Source organism: Leuciscus leuciscus (assembly GCF_965113295.1).
Source record: "Leuciscus leuciscus genome assembly, chromosome: 25".
NCBI lineage: Eukaryota > Metazoa > Chordata > Actinopteri > Cypriniformes > Leuciscidae > Leuciscus > Leuciscus leuciscus.
In genome coordinates, this window is record NC_138724.1 from 14,478,793 (window position 1) to 14,497,424 (window position 18,632).

Sequence of the window (18,632 nt, forward strand, 5' to 3'; positions counted from 1 at the left end):
AGGTGCTGAAAGCATTCTTTAGAAATGTTGGTCCATATTGATAGGATAGCATCTTGCAGTTGATGGAGATTTGTGGGATGCACATCCAGGGCACGAAGCTCCCGTTCCACCACATCCCAAAGATGCTCTATTGGGTTGAGATCTGGTGACTGTGGGGGCCATTTTAGTACAGTGAACTCATTGTCATGTTCAAGAAACCAATTTGAAATGATTCGAGCTTTGTGACATGGTGCATTATCCTGCTGGAAGTAGCCATCAGAGGATGGGTACATGGTGGTCATAAAGGGATGGACATGGTCAGAAACAATGCTCAGGTAGGCCGTGGCATTTAAACGATGCCCAATTGGCACTAAGGGGCCTAAAGTGTGCCAAGAAAACATCCCCCACACCATTACACCACCACCACCAGCCTGCACAGTGGTAACAAGGCATGATGGATCCATGTTCTCATTCTGTTTACGCCAAATTCTGACTCTACCATCTGAATGTCTCAACAGAAATCGAGACTCATCAGACCAGGCAACATTTTTCCAGTCTTCAACTGTCCAATTTTGGTGAGCTTGTGCAAATTGTAGCCTCTTTTTCCTATTTGTAGTGGAGATGAGTGGTACCCGGTGGGGTCTTCTGCTGTTGTAGCCCATCCGCCTCAAGGTTGTGCGTGTTGTGGCTTCACAAATGCTTTGCTGCATACCTCGGTTGTAACGAGTGGTTATTTCAGTCAAAGTTGCTCTTCTATCAGCTTGAATCAGTCGGCCCATTCTCCTCTGACCTCTAGCATCAACAAGGCATTTTCGCCCACAGGACTGCCGCATACTGGATGTTTTTCCCTTTTCACACGATTCTTTGTAAACCCTAGAAATGGTTGTGCGTGAAAATCCCAGTAACTGAGCAGATTGTGAAATACTCAGACCGGCCCGTCTGGCACCAACAACCATGCCACGCTTAAAATTGCTTAAATCACCTTTCTTTCCCATTCTGACATTCAGTTTGGAGTTCAGGAGATTGTCTTGACCAGGACCACACCCCTAAATGCATTGAAGCAACTGCCATGTGATTGGTTGATTAGATAATTGCATTAATGAGAAATTGAACAGGTGTTCCTAATAATCCTTTAGGTGAGTGTATATATATGTTTATATAATATGTGTGTGTGTGTGTATGTATGTATATATAAAAAAATAAAATTATATATATATATACACACACACATATTCAATTAAATTTTACTTATTAACTAAATGAAAGTTAGAAACAAATAAAAAAGTAAACCTAAACAGTAATATTAAAAAAATTATAAAAGCTAAATATTTAATATTGAAAAACAAAACAAAAACCTAATTCAAAATATTAATACATAACTATAATAGTATATAACAATTACCATTTAAATAAATAAATTACAATTTAAATAAATATGAAATACTTAAAATCACACTGTACCATTGTGAATAATTGCAAAATCTAAAAAATCTAAACTGAAACATCTGGACACATTACAGTAATGGCAGGAAATGTGGTTAATTGTCAAAAATAATGTAAAATTGTAAAAATATAAAAAAAATTAATGTATATAAAAAAATTGTCCAAAAAAGGAACATTTTCTTTATATTTTCTTTATTTACTCTTTATCGGGAAATTTGTCCTTGCCATTTGAACACAATTTTATAATAAATTACAGTAACGTACTGCATATCATCATAGCTTCACAGACATCAAAATGCTCCATGACAGCAGCGCTTCGATCGCACTCCTCTCCAAAATCTCTTTTCACACCCTTCATGCGGTCTGGCTGGTAAAGGACGGGCTCAGCATGTGGCGTCCCGTCCTCCCTGATGCTATCTGCGCACTTGGCACTGCATCCCACCAATTGCTAACAGGACTCTAATCAGTCCTGACACGCACAAACTGTTCAGGGCATCAAAATCACATTTGCAAATAACCATATGCAAAGCCATAGCGCTGTCAGGTACTGATGAGTGTTCGCTAGTGGCACGGCGCCCGCATGAAGTTTCTGTTCGCCACACCGCAGGACGAGTAGTAGAGGACACAGACATAAGACCAAGTTTGGTGTGCAAATTAGAGAGGGTTACTGGGAGCCTGAGAGCCCCTCGTTCTCCAATTATCTCTGAAATCAGACCTTGTGCCTGATTAGAAATTATACCAAATTACATAAATTGTATTTTATTCATATCTGAGGAATGGCCTCTACAAGACCCCTGAAGGTGTGCTGTGGTCTCTGGTAGTGCTGGGAGGTATGACCCAAAATCCATATCACGGTATCTTTCAAAATTATATCGGTTTCACGGTATATGACTTGCATATAGAGCTCCGGAGGCTGAAGTCACCCAATCTAAACGCTGCCATTTTGGCAGGCAATCAGGAGAGCGCCAGCATTGGTATCAACAGCATGATCGATAGCGGTCAAATGATCATTTAAAACCAGACTGTTTAAACCTTACTATTTCAACATGGTGGACAGATGCTGTGCGCCTGGATGCCAGAACAGGCGGAGGAAAGCGAAGGGGAAATCATTTTAGCGTATTCCTAAGGATCCTGATAGACGACTGAAATGGTTCCCTGCAATAAAGCGTGCTAACCAACACAACAAAACAGAGAGATGGGAGGTTGGGAGCCATCAAGCAAAGTATTTCGCTTGTGCAGTGATCACTTCATATCAGGCATGTTCTTTCTAATGTAACTTGGCTAGCTAACATGTTTAAAATGGTTTCTGACGATTTTAATGCCATTACATTTAAGTTTCCAACCCTCTACAATGCGATTGAATCACTCGCAAATGCGACTAAATAATGTCTATCATTAACCATTGGCTAATAAATTCTTAGATTTTACACGCCAGTGTGTGTGTTAGAGGTTAAGTCACGTATAAGTTTAGCATAGATATATTTTCACTCGCTGAACACTCTGACTGAGCGCTTGAGAGTTTATCTCTCCGTCAAGCTGATTTATTTAACTGATAGTGATCACTAGTTGGTATTCTTTTCTGTTAACTAAAGTTCATTGCTGTGTAACTTCAATGTTAGTACTTAGCGTACTTGTAAGTCGCTATGGATTAAAGTGTCAGATAAATGAATAGATGTAAATGTAGCTAGCCTAAAAGAAGCTTAAATTGTTGCCATTTTCTGTTCTCTAATGTTTTAGGGAAAAAAGAGTGACGACCCTCTTTCACCCGACTACGTCCCATCTATGTTCAACCATGTTCCATCCCCAGAGAAAAGAGAAAGAAGGCGGAAGTTAGACGTGTTCAACAGAAGACAGAAGAGCAAACTCTAAAGAATAGAGCAAGCATTAAAGTCATCAGCTTCAGCGGTAACCCATTCAACAGTTTGTGGCATTATAGGGATCTGTTGAGTTTAATCTATTAAGTTTTGCTATGTACAGGTCTATGTCTTTTGAATTAAAGTGCGCAGTGAACTCCACTGCCTGCCAATATGGCGGTATTATGGCAGAATAGGTCACGTGACGTCCGAATCTCTATTTGGCCCTTGTCAAAGCCACTCAAATTCCTGACCTTTTCTCCTCCATCCAACACGTTGATTAAGAGAAATTATTGTTTCTAACAATCTAACAAGTCCTTAATACTTGGCCTTGTTAGGAGATTGTCAACGATATTCGCTTCACCTGTGACTGCTCATAATGTTTTGGCTCATCAGTGTCGATACATTTTAATTCAAGTGTCGTCGCACATACTCTACACATTCTCCGCTGACTGATAAGCCGTAAACTAGCTGCCGTCTCACTTTGCCCCCAGTGAGTTTACAGTGCGCGGTCATAAATCAGCTGGAAAGAATCAATAGAAATAAATAAGAAAGTAGTCCACAGGGACGAACATTAACCCTCACCCACCATTTTTATGGGTTACTACGTTTTCAAGCTTTATAGCTTGAATACGTCGTAAATAAAGGCTGGTTACCATAAATATGTATTTAAAAAAATACCTCACTAGTGTAGTGTTTGTTAAGTGAAAGAAATGCTAAGCTTGAGGGGACATATTTTCTCTGAGAGTTTTGGAACTTTTAACATAAACCTAACAATAACACTGGCTTGGCAATGGTTGATGAGTGAATATATATATACGTCTCTATTTTGAACATGTTATACATGTTTTAGGTGGAACTGTTGGTCTCTAGACAAGCGATTCGCAGAGAGGTTACAATCTTCTGCAGTCTCTCCTGTAAATGACTTGAACATCACGATGCGCTCCACCATAGAAACGCTCAGACGGCAAAGTGATAAAGGGCGGAGCTCAACTGAATATGAACCTCAGTGAATCTGCAATAGGAGACTATGCAGGCATGTAGAAAAATTGAATGTTAATCGGTGTTAAATTAATTAATAGGCTTGGTTTACTGTATAACTATACTGTATATAGATACCCTAATCATAGAAGGAAGTTTTGATAATGATTGATATTACAACTTTTAATATTTATTAACATTATATTTTAAATAACTTCTAATACCACTATAATAATTAACAACAATAAAAATGCAAGTGTATTTACACTTTATCAATGTTTATATAGAGATTAATATGTTAAATAATTTGATGCAAAATATTTTATATATCAAAATATTTTAATATGAAAACATTTACTTTATAATACTGTAATGGACTGTCAATTCAAGTCCAATGTGTAAAAAAATATGACATAATAATAATGACTTTATTACTTTTGTTGAAAATGACTTTACACTTTACAATAAGGTCTCATTTGATAACCTTAGTTAGGCTAACATGAACTAACCATAAGCAATATATTTTTTTGAAATATATTTCTCATGGTTAGTGCATTAACTAATATTCACAGATACAACTTTTGATTTTAAATATGAAGTAGTAAATGTAGAAATTTAATTTTAAGATTAGAGAGAGAAAAAAAAGTTAACAAATAAGAAATATCTCTGGCTTATGCAAGGTTTCTCTTTTATATCAAGTTCCTCTGATCCAGATTTGAGTGAGTTATGAGAATCTGTGACCTTACAAGACAATAAAATGCTGTTTCAGCATGGGATGCACTAAAGTCATCATAACCTGTCCCTTGGTAGGCGTCTGTAGACACTAAACACACTGCAAATCACAGTGGAGATATAATATTTACAACGGCTCTGAACTCACTAGAACAAACTAGCAGTTTGTAGAGGATAATACAGAACAAATATGGTGGAAAACCGGTTGTGTTATACAGGCTTACAAACAAGTCAGTTACTATACATTTACACACCTTAAAGATTCATTTTTTTCATCTTTCTTTAGTTTGTAATGTTGCTATTTGAGCATGAAAAATGTATGCAAAGTTACAAAGCACAAAGTCACTCCAAAAGGATTTATTCTCTCAGTAACATGGTTTCTGAACTCCCTGAAATGCCTCCATTGTAGTCTTGAGTTTTATTCGGGAAAGAACACGTCACAATATTCCTCATTTAAATAATTCCAGCTCAAAGCATACGAAAAAAAAAGAGGGGGCAAGGCCTTGGTTGAGTTGAGTTAGTAGTAGGGATGTGACCAAGTATTCAAGTACTCGGAAATGACTGCGGTAATCGATCATGAAAACAATAGCCATTCCATTCCATTACAGAATTGCGCAAATCTTTTGCGATATTCTCTAAATATCGATAAAAAAGTATCGCGAAATGACGGCGTTTCCATTAACCGATGATGTTATAAGCCTGAAACGTCTTTTTTTTTCCTCTCGCGATAAGTTATTCTAACAATAATGGAAGGAGACATAGGCGTGTTATCCTAGCATTAATGGCAAGGAAAGCCCCTTATACTTGAGCGTGGCCACATGTGAAGTGTTCCTGGTGTTTCTCCCTCATATCTGCTTCGAGGTCTTGATTGTGGCATTTCCTAGTTGTTTAGAATCCAATATTCCCATCATTATTTATTTTTTATGAGTTTAATAAAGAACTCTGTCTCGTCTTCTGTCCAAACATACCACACCATCTACGTCAGGTGACCTGTAAATCCGCAAAAACTGTTTCCATTGCAGTTTTGCAAAATATTCCTTTTTTGAACTTCCTGAAAAACCACCTCATGCAAGCATAAAAACTTTTTTGCGATAAATGGGAGTTTTTGCTAAATATTTTCAATTCGTAATTTAAATTTGCGCAATTTGAAGGGTAATGGAAACGCGGCTACAGATCGCCGTAACTTTAAAAAATATACTACTTTTTTATAATTCGTTTTTGCAGCATTTAGGGCAGTACCTGAGGTCTGACTGGTTAGTGTTAGGACAGCATGCCATCAAGACCAGCAAAATAAAGCGAAACTATGGATTTGAAAGCACGCAGTGACGCCTGGAATCACGTTGATTATAGTAATAGTTAAATGCAAAATGTGCAGCACCAATCTGCCATATACGTAACATTATAATGAGAGCACTATTATATTCGGATATTGTGAATTCAGTGCGTTGTTACGAGAAGAGAGCATCCACATCAGGAGTAACACTTATTTTTGTCCTTTTGTGCAGATACAAGTTGTAATGTTACGTTTGTGTATCTAGGATATCTGATTATTAATCTCATGTGTCGTATAGAAAAGGCTTCAGTTTTCTGCGGTTCATTCACCCTTCAGCTTCACCTCATGCTTTTAGATGTTTCTTTTTCGAAAACATTGATGCATTATTGATAATCGTGCAGTTTTTCAAGTAATATTTTCATATTTTTATAGACATTTTCATTTTTTTTTATTATAGAACTTGTAAACAACATTACAAAAAACATGTGGCTAAACTCAACAAAAAAGCCCTTCGCTAGTTAGTAGTGTCTTCGCTAGTTAGTAGTAGTGTGAATCTTGCAGTTGGCGTGATATTTCCCAAACACACTCGAAACGATTGATCAATCACAACACACTGGTCCAGGCGACCAATCAGAGCACATTAGTGCTTTTCAGAAGTAGGGGCTTCATGGAGACCGGAATTAACCAGGGCGTTACTGACAGACTGGGATAAGAGGTGCTGCAACAATAACAAATAATGTGTTTTTGAACATTCAAGCATTAACAACCTATACTAGACTCTAAAAACAAAAAGACTGTGAAAATAATAATATGCATAAATAGGTCCTCTTTAAAGTATTCAGCCTAGAAATCAGGTAGTAAAACTGCATATGTAGGAGTTGTTTAAGTTCAAGAGGGGTTTCAACTAATGTCCCAGTAACATCTGCTCAACATTCACAGCCAGATGCTGCAACCAGCATTCATCAGTCTGTGTTAATCAGCAGGACGTCCTGTCAGCAACAGTGAGATTCCCATGTCCCAACCAAGTGCTTAACATGATGTAACCATTTCTGAGGGTGCGCTGGAAAGATTCACGTCATCCTTCTGCCACAGCCATATCATAGAGACTTGTGTGACAGTGAATGCTATTTTGAGGTTAAACAAGAACACAACTATCATGTATTATGAACTAGATGATGGTGAAAAAAGTGAACAGATGTCCGGTGTTGTAATTCACCATGTTTGCATGACCCCTTTTTATGCAGAGCCATTAAAGACTATATATCAAAAGCTATAAGAAGTGAAAGCATATGGTACTGTACACAAACAGGCTAGATTTAGTGTCCCATTACTTGTTTTTTAAACATGTGGCACAAACCCCATGTTCTGTACGAACTATTAGATGTGTTTGATAAGTCTATTATGTAATATAAAATTAATATAGGGTAAAAAGTAGATCATTTTAAAGATAATTTTTGTCTCACCTCAGAGGTCTTGACCTTCTCAACTGTATCATCAAGGTAATTCAACAACGTTACAATTTTTACACATTTACACTGTAGTAAAAATGTATATTTCTAATTAACTAATTTTAGTTAACAAATTTATTCAGAATTTGAAATATATGTAAAGCTATAGCCCAGATTGTGTGCAAGCCTGTTACTGCATGATGTCCCCCATTACAAAACATTTAAACATCCAAGTAGTAACATAATCTGGGGATGGACGCATGAAAGAAATCTGAGAAATTTCTTAAGATAATTTCCAAGAAGTCTGTAAGAATGTTCCCAAGTACAATTCATGAAAGATACTCGTCAGGTTCTCAAATGTTTTTCTAAGAACATCATCATCATCATACTTTTTCTCAAGAAGAAAATGTTGTTTGTGTTTTATGATTGTATCCAAAGACTCGCTGCTCAACTCAATGAAAAACATTTCAAAGACCATCTTTTCAGTTGCCGGCAGAGTACCGTAATAATTTAAATGCTCACATTATTTTCATCAAGACTGTCTAGACAGAGTTCAGCATTCAGCGTTAAAGAGCCTCCTGTCTGAATCTGAATATGCTACTTCCATACTATACAGTAGGTGAAAAACAGTATGTGACAAAGGTAATATGTCTGCTGTAGTGTTCCTAAAACAGTAATCGATAAGTACCCGGATCGCCTACTACTACCGGTAATATTCTGAATATGTTTCACATGTTGCACTTAACTATATTTTCCTTTTTGAAGTGATTCCAATCATATTTCAAGCAATTCAAAACCATCATGTCGAACGATACGCATCTGAATTGTTTCAGCTTTAGGATATGACACATTTTCTTATCGAGCTGATAATGATAACATTAAAAATGAACATACAGTATATAGACCGATACCGATATGGTGGCTGATATATTGTGCATCCCTCTATATTTTACATTGACACAATTTTACATTTTTCAACCCAATTACCAAAAATTTAAATAAAGAATTCTCTCTTTAATTTACAGGAATTGTAAGTTCAGTAATCAGTAATTATAAACTAGCAATTTGTCCCTTTTGAGTGACAGCTAGGATACATTTTGCAACCCTGTTTATTAATTTATTCATTATATTTTTAGGTGTCGATATTTTGAAATGTCCCAAATTTAGGTAACGGGGGCAAAAGGCAAAACTCATTTAAAATTAATGGGAAAAAAAAGCTAATCTAATACTGAGTATGACCTTCTGATTTTGATAGTCTAAATCTATAACTATAAATATATATATATCTTGTTTAACTGACTATTTGTTGAAAGATTTGTTTTAAAGAGTCAGGTATTATTTTGTACCCTGAACATGAGAAGTGCCCTGCATCTCAACTAATCCCTGCAAACTGCATCTGAAGAACATGAGTCCTACATACAGATGAAAACGAGCAGATTAATTGTGTAATTATTATATAGTGAGATAATAAAGAATTGGATAGTTCTATAATCTTATTTTATTGTAAAAATTGAATGTCACGACAAGAAAATGATCAGCTTTCGCACAAAACAACAAGACAGACCTCATTAGACAGAACAGTCGAGGCTAAATGTTAGCTGACCTGTTTCAAGCACAAAGGCGTCCTCGGGGTGTGTCAGAGTGCATGTAAGCATGCGTGTGTGAAAACATGAGCACATGAGTATGCATGCACGTGTGCACAATCACTCACACAAATATACACACACACACCTTGTGTGGTGAAAAAAGGACATACACAAACAATAACAACAGGACTAAATGATGATCAAAACACTAAAAGCACAACCTCACATTTTACATTTGCTCCACTGCAGCTACTGACTATGGTTATATTATTATAATTAAAAAAATAATAACATTAGCTTCTGATGAGGATGAGCAAGGGTTATAAAAAAGTAACCATGATGAATCTGACCCTTAAAAAAAAACGTAAACAATAAAAATCAATTTAAATTTAAAGAACCATATTCATCCGCAAAATGCATGCAGTTTTGGTTTTTTAACCATTAGAGGGCCAAAGTTATGACTTTTCTCTGTGTTCCAGGAGCTGGCCACTGTGGAAGTTCCTCTAGGGTCATCTAGGTCTTCTTTTCTTCACTGCATGGAGGCCTGATGTCTTCTTCACTGCATGGAGGCCTGATGTCTTCTTCACTGCATGGAGGCCTGATGTTTTCTTCACTGCATGATGTTTTCTTCACTGCATGGAGGCTTGATGTTTTCTTCACTGCATGATGCTTTCTTCACTGCATGGAGGCTTGATGTTTTCTTCACTGCATGATGCTTTCTTCACTGCATGGAGGCCTGATGTTTTCTTCACTGCATGATGTTTTCTTCACTGCATGGAGGCTTGATGTTTTCTTCACTGCATGATGCTTTCTTCACTGCATGGAGGCCTGATGTTTTCTTCACTGCATGATGTTTTCTTCACTGCATGGAGGCCTGATGTTTTCTTCACTGCATGATGTTTTCTTCACTGCATGGAGGCCTGATGTTTTCTTCACTGCATGGAGGCCTGATGTTTTCTTCACTGCATGATGTTTTCTTCACTGCATGGAGGCTTGATGTTTTCTTCACTGCATGATGTTTTCTTCACTGCATGGAGGCCTGATGTTTTCTTCACTGCATGGAGGCCTGATGTTTTCTTCACTGCATGATGTTTTCTTCACTGCATGGAGGCCTGATGTTTTCTTCACTGCATGATGTTTTCTTCACTGCATGGAGGCTTGATGTTTTCTTCACTGCATGATGCTTTCTTCACTGCATGGAGGCCTGATGTTTTCTTCACTGCATGATGTTTTCTTCACTGCATGGAGGCCTGATGTTTTCTTCACTGCATGATGTTTTCTTCACTGCATGGAGGCCTGATGTCTTCTTCACTGCATAGAGGCCTGATGTCTTCTTCACTGCATAGAGGCCTGATGTTTTCTTCACTGCATGGAGGCCTGATGTTTTCTTCACTGCATGGAGGCTTGATGTTTTCTTCACTGCATGGAGGCTTGATGTTTTCTTCACTGCATGGAGGCTTGATGTTTTCTTCACTGCATGGAGGCTTGATGTTTTCTTCACTGCATGATGTTTTCTTCACTGCATGGAGGCCTGATGTTTTCTTCACTGCATGGAGGCCTGATGTTTTCTTCACTGCATGATGTTTTCTTCACTGCATGGAGGCCTGATGTTTTCTTCACTGCATGATGTTTTCTTCACTGCATGGAGGCCTGATGTTTTCTTCACTGCATGGAGGCCTGATGTTTTCTTCACTGCATGATGTTTTCTTCACTGCATGGAGGCCTGATGTTTTCTTCACTGCATGATGTTTTCTTCACTGCATGGAGGCCTGATGTTTTCTTCACTGCATGGAGGCCTGATGTTTTCTTCACTGCATGGAGGCTTGATGTTTTCTTCACTGCATGGATGGAGGCCTGATGTTTTCTTCACTGCATGGAGGCCTGATGTTTTCTTCACTGCATGGAGGCCTGATGTTTTCTTCACTGCATGATGTTTTCTTCACTGCATGGAGGCTTGATGTTTTCTTCACTGCATGATGCTTTCTTCACTGCATGGAGGCCTGATGTTTTCTTCACTGCATGATGTTTTCTTCACTGCATGGAGGCTTGATGTTTTCTTCACTGCATGATGTTTTCTTCACTGCATGATGTTTTCTTCACTGCATGGAGGCCTGATGTTTTCTTCACTGCATGATGTTTTCTTCACTGCATGGAGGCCTGATGTTTTCTTCACTGCATGATGTTTCCTTCACTGCATGGAGGCCTGATGTTTTCTTCACTGCATGGAGGCTTGATGTTTTCTTCACTGCATGGAGGCCTGATGTTTTCTTCACTGCATGGAGGCTTGATGTTTTCTTCACTGCATGATGTTTTCTTCACTGCATGGAGGCCTGATGTTTTCTTCACTGCATGATGTTTTCTTCACTGCATGGAGGCTTGATGTTTTCTTCACTGCATGATGTTTTCTTCACTGCATGGAGGCCTGATGTTTTCTTCACTGCATGATGTTTTCTTCACTGCATGGAGGCCTGATGTTTTCTTCACTGCATGATGTTTTCTTCACTGCATGGAGGCCTGATGTTTTCTTCACTGCATGATGTTTCCTTCACTGCATGGAGGCCTGATGTTTTCTTCACTGCATGGAGGCTTGATGTTTTTTTCACTGCATGGAGGCCTGATGTTTTCTTCACTGCATGGAGGCTTGATGTTTTCTTCACTGCATGATGTTTTCTTCACTGCATGGAGGCCTGATGTTTTCGTCACTGCATGATGTTTCTTCACTGCATGGAGGCTTGATGTTTTCTTCACTGCATGGAGGCTTGATGTCTTCTTCACTGCATGGAGGCTTGATGTTTTCTTCACTGCATGGAGGCCTGATGTTTTCTTCACTGCATGGAGGCTTGATGTCTTCTTCACTGCATGATGTTTCTTCACTGCATGGAGGCTTGATGTTTTCTTCACTGCATGGAGGCCTGATGTTTTCTTCACTGCATGGAGGCCTGATGTTTTCTTCACTGCATGATGTTTTCTTCACTGCATGGAGGCCTGATGTTTTCTTCACTGCATGGAGGCTTGATGTTTTCTTCACTGCATGGAGGCCTGATGTCTTCTTCACTGCATGGAGGCCTGATGTTTTCTTCACTGCATGGAGGCCTGATGTTTTCTTCACTGCATGGAGGCTTGATGTTTTCTTCACTGCATGGAGGCCTGATGTCTTCTTCACTGCATGGAGGCCTGATGTTTTCTTCACTGCATGGAGGCCTGATGTCTTCACTGCATGGAGGCCTGATGTCTTCTTCACTGCATGGAGGCCTGATGTTTTCTTCACTGCATGGAGGCCTGATGTTTTCTTCACTGCATGGAGGCTTGATGTTTTCTTCACTGCATGGAGGCCTGATGTTTTCTTCACTGCATGGAGGCTTGATGTTTTCTTCACTGCATGGAGGCCTGATGTCTTCTTCACTGCATGGAGGCCTGATGTTTTCTTCACTGCATGGAGGCCTGATGTTTTCTTCACTGCATGGAGGCTTGATGTTTTCTTCACTGCATGGAGGCTTGATGTTTTCTTCACTGCATGATGTTTTCTTCACTGCATGGAGGCCTGATGTCTTCTTCACTGCATGGAGGCCTGATGTTTTCTTCACTGCATGATGTTTTCTTCACTGCATGGAGGCCTGATGTGTTCTTCACTGCAGGAATGCTTGATGTTTTCTTCACTGCATGGACATTGAGATGAGGGTGCAGAGTGACCTGTATTTGTTTACTGTTTTTATTCCAAGTTATCTCTTAGTGTGATTAGACATCAGTGCATGTGTGACCTTGGGACTGTGGTCCAGTGACTCTCTGCTTCTTCCTCATCCCACAGGCCTGGTATCTCCAGTAATATTTAGGTTGTGGGTTGCAATTTTATTAGCATCTTGGCGTATGATCCACATATCCAAATATGGGTTTATATAGGAAGTTATAATAAAAGGAAGTTAAATTGTCTATTAATTCGAATCCATTATTGATTGTTTTTTTATTGTTTTGTTAATTAAGTATATTGGTACTCGAAGGTCACATCTCTGTTCTCTTTTGGTGCTGGCTTGGTGGCATACAGTAGTTGGGAGTACAGTGTGACCCTTTTCGATACAGCTCAGTCACACTTTCATGTAGTGTGTTATACAGCTTTGTGTAATTGTAATAGGTCTGCAAAGTTTCAAAGATCAAGTCGTAAGTAATTCCAGTCTTGCTTCCTGCCCAAACCTATGTAAGATTTTAAAAAATGTGCATAATGCCAGTCTATGGTCTTCATTGGCTGCTCGTGAAAACAACGTCTACGTACTTTGACCCTCAAACACTGTATTTGTAGCTGAGACTGGAAGAGTTTGGTTCGTGTTGTTGACATGTCGAGAAGACGCCGTTTTCTGCGATGTAAAAGCAAATCCACTTTGCGTGAACTTCCAAAGGATGAGGACTCGAGCTTGAATAGATATGATAAAACCGACGCCATCATTACTGTTCGTATCACTGAGTATAAAGTGCTGAGGAAGATCCGGATCTGAAATTCAAATAATGGGCATTTCGTTTCCGACATGCGCTGTAAGCAGTGGACCAATCACAACAGACTGGGCCATCAGACCAATCAGAGCAGAGTAGACCAATCACAACAGACTGGGCCATCTGACCAATCAGAGCAGAGTAGGCTCTCAGAAAGGAGGGGTTTATAGAGACTGAATCCTTTATTGAACCGTTTCAGACACTGTGAAAAAAGAGCTGATGCTGCAATGTATATTATAAGAAAATCTAAGTGTTGTTTGTTTTTTCTACCTTGGACAGATGTAAATCTATTGTAGGAGACCTTTAAAACAACATTAGGAACCTTTAATATAGCATAACGGGGCACTTTAAGCATTTGTATATCTATTTCTCACAACACAAGATCGGCAGCACATGCTACATATGCAAATAATATCCACATGGTGGTTTTGGAAAAGCGGTTTGATTTAATATAAGGTGTCTTTTGCGGTGTACTTGCAATCTATCCCGTGGTGTGTAATTGAATCAAATGTGTCATGTTATTCTCTGCTGCTTACTCCTGTGTCTCAGACTTGCTCTGAATGCACAGTACACAAGTGCAGCTCTGATGAACAAAGAAGGCTGCTGAAGTAATCCACTCTGCATTCACTACCAACCTCCCAAACCTCCCTCTCCTCCTCTCCCTGGACACCGAAACCACTGCCATCAGAATACAGGAGCTTCCTGTGAGGGCCACACACCAAGCACTTCTTCATAAAACAATATATATACTGACACCGGTGCTAGTATTGGTTGTACTCTCGTTTAATATTCCTTCACCATATTTAATTTGACGCGAACGGAAACAAGGCTTTGAGGGATAGAAGTACTGTCCGTTCAATTAACATTATCTCATCCGTATTCATATATTTGTATGTAAAGTGTGTTTCAAGCACACATTATTTTTCAAACATTTGGATAGACATGTCTATGTTAGGAATATCAAAGGATTTGTAATTATTAGTATATCTCTAAAGTTGTACATACACAAAAGGGTTTATTACTCTTCAAAGAAAAGGTTATTTTTATTATATAATATTATATAATATTATATATATATATATATATATATATATATATATATATATATATATATATATATATATATATATTTATTGGCTTTAATTCATTTTTTATTTTAGTTAAATTTATGAATTAAACCGCTTGTAAACATACTTTAAGTTTAGATGGTAAACATGAAAGTGTTATGCTATTATTTAAGACATTTCTCGCACCTTTTTTTGGCATAAAGGGTTCTTTAAAATGTAGGGTTCTAAAGAGAACCTTTTCTTGTGTATTTTTTAAACAATGCTATTGTACATTTATCAACAACATAAACATCAAAAGGAGTTGTAAACATTTCTGTAAAGTTGCACATAATATGATTTACTTTTTATGCGCTGTTGATACAATGCTTTTGCATGTTTATCAACAACATTCACATCAAAGGATCTGAAAACATTTGTATGTTTGTAAAAGTTTACATAGACAAAAGGGTTTTAAGGCATGTTGATATGCTATTGTATGTTTATCAACAACATCAACCTCAAATGATTTGTAAACATTTGTACATAAAAGAGTTTACGCATTAGGTGCTGTCAATATGATGCTGTTGTACCTTTATAAACAACATCATCAACATTAAAGAATTTGTAAACGTTTGCATTTATTTAAAAGTTACAAGTACAAGTTTATGTTATAAATGCAGTCAAAAAGTTATAATAGTTTCAGTGCCTATAAAAACTTACATGTTCACTTTATGTGCAAATACCTACGAACACGACTGAAATTTCCTTCAATCACTATATGTCGTGTTTGAGGTCCACTATGAATAAAGTTTCTTAGATTTAGTGATCAACACCAGAAGCTGCTGTACAAGGCAATGCAATATACCGAACAGACTGTACATCTACCTCACAGACCCATTTTCACTGGCATCAAATTAAATTGGGTAAGGTGGCCTGATTCTGACTCGTGAGAAGACAACGCAAAAGTCGCGCCATGAAGACTACACCTAAGAAGGCTGAGTCAGCGCCTGTGCTGCTGATCCTGGAACAGTTGTGAGCTGGAAGGATGTGGAAAGGGCATTCTCCACATGAATCTGAGGACATGCTGAGCACCTGACTGCAGAACAGTGTGTGACTATAAATTACGATATCACACGCCTCCTGCTGCAGAGCAAACACATGGATGTCGAGTGAGATGTGCTGCGGTTCCTGCTGGTGAAGATGACGAGTCAATTAAGAACATTCATATGCTGGACTGACCCTGTAATGAATGATTTCTTAACATCTATCTATTGGTGATGTATTTTTTTACGGTTAAATACTTCCACACAAATATTACGCAGCATAACTGTTTTCAACATTGATATCAGAAATATTTCTTGAGCAGCAAATCAGTATATTAGAACTGTGACATGTGACAATGAAGACTGGAGTAATGATGCTGAAAATTCAGCTTTGCATCACAGGAATAAATTACATTTTAAAATATATTACAATAGCAAACAGTTACTTTAAATTGTAATATTATCTCACAATATAACTTTCATCACGGTATTTTTGATCAAATAAATCCAGCCTTGATGAGCAGAATATACTTCTTTCAAAAACATAAAAAAATCTTCCCAACCACTAACTATTTTTCAAGATAATATTTATGATTAGGATATTTACAGCAGTATATATATATATATATATATATATATATATAAAATGTACATTATCAATATTTAACAACAGTACTCAATTTATGACCTATTTTTGGTAGGACCAGATTTGTATGACGAATTGTATTGCTCATGCAATGCAACCAAAAAATTAAATAAAAAATGAGATAAAGCAAAAACTACTCTGACAAACGTAACACAAACAAATCTACTCCAAAAAGTATTCAAACGGAAAAAAGGGGGACAGAAAAGTCTAAACAATACAATGCTTAACACGTAATTAGTGTTACTGGAGTGTAAACGCACACAAACACAATTTAACACACTCTCCTGCACCCAATCCACAGCGGCGTTCCTCACACACCACTCCACATCATTATAAAGCAGGTAGGATGTAGCTTGAACACTCACTGTGGCTGGCTCATGGTGCGATACGCAGCAAACGCTGAACGGACTTCCTCTTTCACTTCTCTTAAACGTGAGCTCTAGTTTGTGCTAGACGGAGGCGACTTCACTCATACCAGACCTGAGAAGAAAAGCAGGAAAACACATCATAATATAAAGTAAATACTGTAGGAACTACTGTGCGTGTTAAAACTGAAATGTACTATCATTGTGAAGAAAAAAAAAAAAGGAGCTTATGCAATAAAATCAATGAAGCGAGATATTGGATCTGTTATGAAATCAAATACTCGCTTAACTACACAGTTTTACCTCTGACCTGTGATTGAAATCAAGCGAAGAAACCGTTTACAGCTATAAGCGCACTACATGATTCAGCAAAGCTTCATACCCCATTTAGCAGAATATTTGATATACAGCATAAAAGTAAAAAAAGTTGCTGCCTTAAATTGAGTACAATCAACATGGATGTTTAAGTCATTTCAACTTAAATTACATTAAACTGACTTAAATTAGTTGATTCTTGTATAACTTATAAAAAAAGTTGAAACTTGTTTAACTTATTTTGATGAGGTAAAGCGATGTAAAAACATATATTGTCATAAATTATCGAAATAAATGCTGAAATAAACCTCAAATTCTCGGGACAGCAGCATGTGTCCAAATTTTAATCTTAACCGTTCTATTTCATCAGATACGATCTGTAAACAGGGCTTTAAGTGTAAAATACCGAACTTGTCCTTTAAAGGTTGAGCAGCGAGCTCATTGGCTACTAATACAGCAGGAACCAATCAGCTGTGTCCTATATAGAGTGTGATTGCAAGCATATTGAGTAAAAGACCTATCAGCCTGCGCCATCCAGAGTTTCATGACAGAACTTTGTATGAAGTGTGCACTTTATGCAAATCATATATCTATGAAAGTTATTATTCACTGATAATCTTCCCTTAAAATGTATGGCGTAGACTTGGTTCCGTCCATCAGTTGTTGTTGACTGGATGGAGGCAGATCTGAATGCGAGTCTGCAGTCAATTGTAAAAAAGCGGCGGAGTAAATGATTGGACTGAATGATTGTCATCATATGTCTCGTTATGATATTCTGATTAGGACACTTTAAGGTAAAAATAATATATGAAGAGTTCCCAATGAGATGAAAATAGATGTAATATAGACAGGGTGAATTTTCATGTCAACTTTAATTTGATAACTGCAATGTTGAATCACTGACATTAGTGAACATGTCTGATTCATGAACGAATCCTCAACAAATCAGCCTAGTTCATGAATGAATCATTCAGTCCAGTTAATTGAAAAGATTTGCCTGATATAAAACATTTTGTGCACTAATCCAGTTGAATCATTAAATAAATTGTTATTTCGAGTTGATTTGTTTCAATGAACCAGTTGATCTATTTAACAAATCAAACAGAACAAAGAATCAGACTGATTTGTTCACAAATTAGTCTCTCACTGATCTATTTTCCAGCTATTTTCGGTGAATAACAAGACTTCAATTTCAGTCTTTTAATTACACAAAGCTATAATATGAGAGAAGACGAAAGAAAAGAGCCATATGGGCTACTTTTAGGTTTAGTTTTTTTATCTTGGCGCTTAAACATGTTCGCTGTGAACTGTTGTTGTATTAAAAAGAACTGATGCAAGATTTACATTTTGTTTTCCATAGGAAAAAAATAACACCATACAGCTTTGAAACAACATGAAGACGAGTAAATAATGACGAATTTCCATTTTTGGGTGAACTGCGCC

General features: G+C 37.6%; 1 protein-coding gene across 2 annotated transcripts in view; it reads right to left on the minus strand.

Moving 5' to 3' along the window:
- Positions 1-18,632, minus strand: part of tmem266 (transmembrane protein 266) — a 76,251-nt gene that overhangs the window by 53,402 nt on the left and 4,217 nt on the right. For both annotated transcript variants that reach the window (XM_082159842.1, XM_082159841.1), the window contains exon 2: positions 16,875-16,989. In XM_082159842.1, coding sequence (XP_082015968.1) covers positions 16,875-16,888 — 14 coding nt within the window. In that variant the 5' untranslated portion in view covers positions 16,889-16,989. The remainder of the gene's footprint in view (positions 1-16,874; positions 16,990-18,632) is intronic.